We start from the raw sequence: 9,078 nt of genomic DNA, 5'->3' as shown, positions 1-9,078 counted from the left end.
ACCTATGTTTGGGAAAAACATCCAATCATATGTAGATAACATGGTGGTGACATCGAAAAGCTTGGATGTTCATTCGACAGATCTAGAAGAACTTTTCAAAACCATAGGAAAGCACAACCTGAAGCTTAATCCCAAATTCGGGCTGGAAAGTTCCTCGATTTGTTGTTGACTGAAGAGGGATAAAAGTAAACCCTGATAAATGCATAACAATAGTGGATATGAGAAGCCCAACCAGTGTTAAAGAAGTTCAAAGACTGACTGGTTGGATGGAGACCCTATCACATTTTTTGTCCACCAGTGGTACAAAGGATATTCCTACTTTCAATGTCTTCGAAAGAACGATCTCTTCATCTGGTCCGACGAGTGCGAAGAAGCTTTCTGAAAACTTAAAGAATACTTGGCTAATCCACTAATACTCAACAAGCCCACTCCGAAGTTTCCCATTCGGCTATACTTCTCGTCACCTTCAAGCTGTCATCTCGATTATTGTGCAAGAAAAAAAAATTCAGAAGTCGATATATTTCATTAGTAAGGTACTACTAGGCACATAAATTCGTTATCAAACCATCGAAAAAGCTGCCCTGGCGGTAGTATTTACATCACGACGACTACGTCATTATTTCCAAAGCTTTACCGTAATAGTAATGACCGACCTTCTAATAAAGTAGGTTTTTCAGAAATCGGGCATGATGGTCTGGTGGGCCATTAAGCTGTCAGAATTTAACATTCACTACGAACCACAAGGTCCTATCAGAGAACAAGTATACACTAATTTCTTCGTGGAGCTCACTCCGGGAAGCCCCTAGCCCCAACCGGGAGACTTTGTGTGGATTATTTCCATGCATGGGTCCTCTATTCTTCAAGGAAGCGAAGCAAACATCATCTTAGAAGGTCTTGATGGAGTGTTGCTTGGACAATCACTCAAATTTGCATTCAAAGCCAACAATAACTAAGCCAATAACCAAGCCAAGTATAAAACGTTGATAGTCGGGTTATTGTTAGCAAAAGAACTAGGGGCATGCCGCCTGTTAGCAAAGAGAGATTCCTTGCTCATAAGGGGACAAATGTGCGGAGAGTATCAAGTTTCCTGTTTCAAGTTTTTGTGATAATTTCTTTTCAAAATGCACAGAGGAGAAACAAATAGTAATATCAGTAGTATCTTGTTGCTAATCAGTAGTATTTTTCCCTTTTCTTGTAAGGAATTCATAGTATAACAATTATATAACAATTTATGACTCAGAAACAGGAAAGCTATAAGGTAATGTAAGAATCAATATTCAAAAGAAGCCAGCCATGTGAAAGTGTCACATGTTAAATAATTATGTTCTTTGGTATGCAGTAAATAGGCGATGCAAAGGAAAAAGCTACTCTATTTACAATGATTATGAATATGATTGTAAAATTCATGTTCTTGACCTGGTGTAGGGAGAGGTTGGTTTGCAAGTTCCATGAGATTCATTGGTGCATTCAACCCAATAACCACTGCAAAACTTTCATCCAAGTTCCAGCCTTTCCAGAACAGAAACCGTTTCTTGTTTTCTGTTAATTGTTCATCAGCTGTTTTCCATTCTATGGCATTTAACATGTTAAGGGACGATGGAAGGAATAGCCTCCAATTATTTGATTTTAAGCCTCTAGAAGGAATGGCTGGATGATAAGAACAACCCAACTCAATTTTTTTGATGAAATTGAAATATTGAATCATGCAATTCCATTTGTTGAATGAAACTTTTATATGCTGAGGTGCTAATAGGGCTCACCCCAAATCCTTTGAAAGCAAGTTTGGACAGTATGCCAGTTCCTGTGTCACTGGTTTGAATCCCTTTTGAAACCTGGATTTTAAACCTTGTTTGAATGTTAGCCCTCCTATTTAGCATGTCAGAACATCTTTGGTCGTATATCACACACACATGATCTGATTCAATTGTCCAGGCAACATCTATGTACATTCCAACAGTGTCCTTTTGACCCTCTCCATCACCATCACTTATGATGAGGTTAACTTCAAGTTTTCCAAACATTTCTGTGTCTTGACACTTATCAAGGATGAAGCAGAAAATAAAGCCCAACCTGGGGGAAAAGGCAGGAGAAGACAGATCAATGATTAAATAATCCTTTGTTGTCTTGTTCTCCAACCACTCTACCATATTGCTTCCTGGATATATGTAACCAGCTTGATAAGAACCATATTTATCATCATAATCATTGTAATTTTCCACATCATCATTATTTGGTGAAGATAGGTGGTGATTTGCAAATTTCATAACGTTGATTCGTGAATTCAACCCCATAGCAAGTAGTGAATGTTCATCTAAGTTCAAGCAATTCCAGAACAGAAGCCATTTCCTATTTTCCTTTAATTGTTCAACTGTTGTTGAAGGAAACAATACGGTCTTCAAAGATTCACAATCTTTAGCATTTAGAGCTTTAAGTGACACGGGAAGCTTTGGTAAAGTCTGAATGGAAATGCTACCACTGACATCTAGAGTTTCAAGGGATGGTGGAAGCTCTGGCAGACTCTCCATTGATTGGCAACATGAAACATTTAGTGTTTTAAGGGATAAGGGAAGCTTTGGTAAATTTTGAAGTGAAGAACAATATTGGACATTAAGAGTTTGAAGGGTCCAAGGAAGCTCTGGTAAAGTTTGAAGAGATTCACAAACTGTGGCTTCAAGAGTTTTAAGGGAAGGAGGAAGCTTTGCAAAAGTTTGAAGTGAAGTGCATAGTTCTGTATCTAGAGTTTCAAGGGACAAGGGAAGCTCTTGTATAGTTTGAAGAGATTCACAACCTCTGATATCTAGAGTTTCAAGGGATAGGGGAAGATGTGGTAGAAATTGAAGAGACTTACAACCATTGACATCTAGAATTTTAAGGAATGGGGGCAGCTCTGGAAGAGTTTGAAGAGATTCACATTCTGTGGCTTGTAGAATTTTCAATGAAAATGGAAGCTTTGGTAGACTTTGAAGAGTTTCACAACCTCGAACATCTAGATTTTCAAGGGACAAGGGGAGTTCTGGTAGAGCTTCAAGAGATTCACAAGCTCTGAAATCTAATGATTTAAGGGACATGGGAAGCTCTGGTAGAGTTTCAAGAGATTCACAACCTCTGATATCTAGATTTTGAAGTGAAAGAGGAAGCTCAGGTAGAGTTAGAAGAGAATCACAACATCTAACATCTAAAGTCTCAAGGGATAGGGGAAGCTCTGGTAAAGTTTGAAGAGATTTGCAACCATTAAGATCTAAAGTTTTAAGTGAATGGGGAAACTTCGGTAAAGTTTGAAGAGATTCACAATTTGTGGCTTGTAGAGTTTTAAGAGATTGGGGAAACTCTATTATAGTTTGAAGAGATTCACAACCTGTGACATCTAGAGTTTCAAGGGACAAGGGAAGGTTTTGTAGCTTTTGAAGAGATTCACATCCTCTCACATCCAAAGTTTCAAGGGGCAAGGGAAGCTTAGGTATGGTTTGAAGGGATTCACAACCTCTGACATCTAGAGTTTCAAGCCTCAAGGGAAGATCTGGTAATGTTTGAAGAGATTTGCAACCATTGACATCTAGAGTTTTAAGGAATTGGGGAAGTTCAGGAAAAATTTGAAGAGATTCACATTCTGTGACTTCTAGTGTTTCAAGGCATAATGGAAGATCAGGTAGACAAAGAAGTGACTGGCAACATATGACATTTAGGGTTTTAAGGTACTGTGGAAGCTCAGGAAGTGTTTGAAGTGAAGAGCAATATTGGGTATTTAGTGTTATGAGGGAATGAGGAAGCCCAGGCAAGGTTTGAAGAGACTCACAGTCTGTGACTTGTAGTGTTTTAAGAGATGAAGGAAGAGTTTTTGCATTCTTTAGTGAAATGCATAATTTTTTATCTAGAGTTTCAACTGACAATGGAAGATCTACTATTTCTTGAACAAATTCACAACCTCTTACCTCTAAAGTCTCAAGGGATAGGGGAAGTTCCGGTAAAGTTTGGAGAGGTTCAAAGCCTTTGACATCTAGAGCTTTTGGGGACAATGGAAGCTCTGGCAAAGTTTGAAGAGATTCACAGCCTTTGACATCTAGAGTTCCTAAGGATAGGGGAAGTTTCTGTAGAATTTGAAGAGATTCACAACCTCTAACATCTAAAGTTTCAAGGGATAGAGGAAGCTCAGGTAAAGTTTGAAGGGATACACAACCACTAACATCTAGAGATTTAAGGCACATGGGAAGCTCTGGTAAAGTTTGAAGAGATTCACAACCCCTGGCATCTAGAGTTTCAAGGAACAAGGGAAATTCTGGTAAAGTTTGAAGAGACATGCAACCACTGACATCTAGGGTATTAAGGAACTGGGGAAACTTTGGTAGAGCTCGGAGAGATTCACAACCTTTAAAATCTAGACTTTCAAGGGAGAGTGGAAGATTTGGAAGAGTTTGAAGATGTTCACAGTGTCTAACATCCAGATTTTTAAGGGTCATGGGAAGTTTTGGTAAAGTTTGCAGAGATTTGCAACCATTGACATCTAGAGTTGTAAGGAATTGGGGAAGCTCTGGTAGAGTTTGAAGAGATCCACATTTTGTGGCTTCTAGTGTTTCCAAGGTTAGGGGGAGCTTTGGTAGAACTTGAAGAGATTCACATTTTGTTGCTTTGAGAGTCTTGAGGGACCGAGGAAGCTTTGGCAGAGATAGAAGTGAAGTGCAAAATTCTGTGTCTAGAATTTCAAGGGATAGGGGGAGCTCGGGTAGAGTTTGAAGAGAATGGCAACCTCTAACATCTAAAGTTTCAAGGGACATAGGAAACTCTGGTAGAGTTTGAAGGGATTTGCAACTATGAACATCTAGAGTCTTTAGTAACAAGGGAAGCTCTGGTATTGCTTCAAGCTTGTTGCAATAGCTTAAATCTAAAATTCTAAGCTTGCTTTGATGTTCAAATGAGGGAAGTGCTTTTACCATAGAACAACACATGAGATCCACTACTTCAAGATTTGTGGCTTTCCATAAATCTGGTACCTCCTTTAATTTGAGAGAACTATTGAGGTCAAGTTCTCTTAAATTTACCAAATTCTGCAACAGAATTAAACAAAATGAAGATATCACACCAACTGAGTAAATTTTGGTGTATTCAGTTTACTAAAAATGATAAAATTGAAATAAACAAATTTACCTTCACACCATCCCAAAGTTTTTCCACACTGCCTTGCTGCAATGACAATATCACAAGCTTTTCTGTAGAAAAATTTTCTGGCAAGGATTTTAGAGGGTAATGATCCCAGTAAAGAAATTTTAGCTCAGTGGCCAAAAGTTGAAGCCCTTCAGCAAGAATATAATGTTGATGGAATAAATCATCATTGCAGTTCCCAGAAATTTCCAGAAATTGTAGCATGCTCATCTTGGCAAATATTTGAGGGCTTAACTTTTGCTTCTTAATTGTTGACAATTGAATTCGTATGCTTCTAATGGACTCATTTCCCTGCCATCAGAAAAAAAAAAGAATCAAACATCATTGAATGCCACATTTCTCACACACAAAACACAAAACTCAAATATTAGTTTGGCTTTAACCTTGTTATCTTTCAATGCTTCATAAACATCATCAGGATCCCACAATCTGCTACGACTTGCAGGTCTGCTAGACTCTCTACGAACAATCTCCCAAGCCATTTCTTGAACACTATCATGCATAAAAACAACATTATCCTCACTTGACTTACATTGAACAATCTCCAAAACCATTTCATGTAAACTGTGCTCGTTAGAAATTGTTATGAGAGCTCTATCTTCAAGCCTTTTCAAATCAACAGCCACTGAATTATCTCTTTCTCCATCTTTCAATAACGATTTTATAGAACCCACATTCACTGATTTTCGCAGTCTAAGAAAGAAACATGCCAAATCTAGAAAAACTTGTTGCTCTTTACGATCTAGATCATCATAACTCCATTTTAGGACATCATAAACTTCTCTAAGAGGCATTTTTTTAAGCCTGTCTAACTCACTTTCCCATACTTCCTTTTCGTTTCCACGTAGACGAGCAGCCAAAACTTTAACCACTAAAGGAACACCTTGGGAATAATTCACCACCCTTTCTGAAAGTTCATTGTACTCCCTTTGATGATCACTATTTTTAAAGACATTCAAATTGAAAAGTTGAAGTGCTTCATCGAAACTGAATTTTCGAAGCTGATACTCCTCGTCAAATTTGTTAGCCTTTAGCACTTGCCTATTTCTGGTTGTCACAATTACTCTACTACCTGATTCAAAGTTATCAAGAGATCCCAGTAATTTCTCTACGTGTTCTAAATCATTCACATCATCAAGAACAATAAGAACCTTCATACCACCAATTCTCCTAACAATATCTTCAGGCAACGAATTTGGTGTGTCAATATCCACTTCATATCCTAATAGTTTAGAAAAAATACTTTTCTTCAAAGGAATTATTCCATGTTTGTTTGATTGATCTCTCTCATTGGCTAAAAAACAAGAAGCATCGTATTTAAACTTCAGTTTATTAAACACTTCTTCCACGAGAGTTGTTTTTCCCATACCTCCCATGCCCCAAATTCCAATAAGACGTGTGTCTTCTGGTTCTTTTCCTATCAGTGATTCAACAGTTGCAATTTTTTCCTCAATTCCAACCAATCTTTTCAAGTTAACTGAGGGTTTAGCCAACTTTTCAAGAACAACCTTCACTATTTCTTTAACCAGCTCAGCATCAACCCTACATCATGCATGCAAAGAAACAAAAAGGGTGTTCAGATCAATGTTGTTAATTCTTGATTATTAAAGCCCACATATATTCTGCTGAAAACAACTTCAAAAGAAATGCAGTTTAAGCAATATGACTACAAGAAAACTCTGAAGATTTATGTAAAAAAGAAAACGAACTTACGGATATTTTGATGATGCAATTCCTGATATTTGAGTAGATTTCTTCAAAGAATCTCTCCAGATTTGCACCTTGTTGGTCTCATATCTTCTTTGATGCTTAGCAAATGCATTTTGGTAACTCTTGGATGATTGATATCGTACATCTGTGGGTTCAACTTTGTAGAAAACAGGGATTAGAATCTGTCCATACTTATCTCTACATTCAAGTATTGTCACAAGCTCTTCTAAACACCAATGAGAAGAAGCATAGTCTTGTGAGAATATGATCAATGAAATGGATGACCCTTTAATTGCTCCAACAAGTGATGACCATACTTCATCTCCCCTCTCAAGTTTAACATCTACGAATGCATTTATTTTCTTCCTCTCAAAATCCATGATCAAATGGCTAAGAAACCCGTCGCGGATGTCCTCACCTCTAAAACTAACAAAAACATCATACTTTGTTTGAGGAGTGCAGTTGTCTAACAAATGTTTTTCCTCAACAGGCTTTTGTCTTTTAACTATCCACAAGACAAAGTAAGAAATCACACAAAGAAATAAACAAGAAACAAAGAAATGCAGCATATTGAATTTCCAAAACAACTCAGGCAAAGTATGGTGTTGGATTGGAACAAGTGCACACTGGATCTTTCTTCGTCTCAGATACTAAACAAAGTATGGTGTTGGCCAAGTACAGTAATTGATATTGATGGAGTCAATGTTGGCTTGGTTCTTCTTTTCTATGGCCAAAAATGAATAATTGAGGAGATAAGAAAACCAGTGATTGGACACAAATAATAGATACTATGAGGCTCACCACATATTTTCAACAACCTTAAAGAGTGAACGTACAAAATGGTTGAGGCATGCATTAACTTCATTTATTCAACATTTCCCATTATGTAGAAAGTAATTACATGTGATGACCAGTCTGCAATAGCCAGCAGGCATCCATTGGGTGGGACCAACTCAAACTGCGTGTTGGGTTTAGGGTTTGTGTAAGGACCAGTTTTAGGTTGAATAGGTAAAGAATATTGCATTTTTCATTTTATTGTTTTTTTTATCAGCAAATAATGAAATTAAATTAAGAGAGATACAAAAGGGGTATCCCAACCCTTTTACATAAACCAAATCACATTAAGAATCTTCAAGAATAAAGAGATGAACAAACACCCCAGAAGCAATGTATAGATAATGTTTGTTGCATAAGCTAGACATCCTATTCCAGCTAGCACCGTGCGTATTGGAATGCTATAAGCACTGCAAACTGCAGCTACAAAACCATCAAAATACACCAAAATATTGGTTATCTCCACCACCTCATTGACATTCCTTCTACCCAGCTTGCAGTGGCACGATTGTAGCATTCTTAATTTTTTTTCTTACACCTATTAAATGTCTCTCCTGTATCCAAAATTACTTGATTTAATTGGTTTCCTGTGGTTATATTGCCTTAGAGAAATGTCTTGTTTTAATGTTCTAATATGGTTTTTCAGTATTATTGTGCAGAAGCTAATGGTGATGTTGGCTTGTGAGGCTCACTTGCATGCAGCACCAAAATAGTAGATGCCGAACAAATCATGTGTGAAGCCAGAAGTTAAGGTATGGGCATGGATAAGGAAGTAGCATCCCAAATCACAATTCTCATAGTCATTGTTTAGGCAGCGTTTGAGTTAACCAATAACCTATATGCCATAACTACTGCTGTGTGTAGAAGGGTTGAGAAAGAGATGCAGAAAGAATGTTGTATCCTAAATTTTTGGGATTTGATTAATATTATTGTTGGGTTGTTAAGATTTAATTACTAGATATTAGGATTTTATCATTTATTTAATTAGTTAGGATTTTATAATCTTTAGTATTCTATAAATAGAGTATTGAACTATTATTTGAGATATGAATAATATATGCAGTTTGTTTCCTTTTCTCAATTCTCTATCATTGTTCTTGTTTTTGGTATAATCGGAAGCCACCTAAAGGTTTCTTTTGTCTAAAGTCTAATCATTCTTCGAAATCTCTTATGAGAGGACCTAGACGTTTCTACACACTATCGTTCATATCCAAGAATGGGCCAAAACACTCATGTTGCAGGAACAACAACCCTGGACTTTGTAGTAACCACTGTGACTGGACTGAGCTGCTTTGGTTGTTTTTGTGTAGTTTTGATGTACAGGAACACTCCTTGTGATGAGTAGGGTCTTGTCGACTGATTAGCCTTGAACATTATTTT

General features: G+C 37.2%; 1 protein-coding gene across 1 annotated transcript; it reads right to left on the bottom strand.

Annotated features, from left to right (window-relative positions):
* Positions 1-1,727: 1,727 nt before the first annotated feature.
* On the bottom strand, positions 1,728-7,700 carry LOC137821005 (uncharacterized). Its single transcript, XM_068625390.2, is given in 5 exon segments — positions 1,728-1,908; positions 1,911-5,039; positions 5,140-5,445; positions 5,538-6,696; positions 6,868-7,700. Coding segments are annotated over 5 exon segments (5,190 nt in total). The 5' UTR covers positions 7,434-7,700; the 3' UTR covers positions 1,728-1,878.
* Positions 7,701-9,078: the final 1,378 nt, after the last annotated feature.

Source organism: Phaseolus vulgaris, chromosome 9 (genome assembly GCF_051622355.1).
Source record: "Phaseolus vulgaris cultivar YP4 chromosome 9, ASM5162235v1, whole genome shotgun sequence".
Lineage (NCBI taxonomy): Eukaryota > Viridiplantae > Streptophyta > Magnoliopsida > Fabales > Fabaceae > Phaseolus > Phaseolus vulgaris.
The sequence above is the reverse complement of the archived record's forward strand: the minus strand, read 5'-3'. Positions and strand labels throughout refer to the sequence as shown.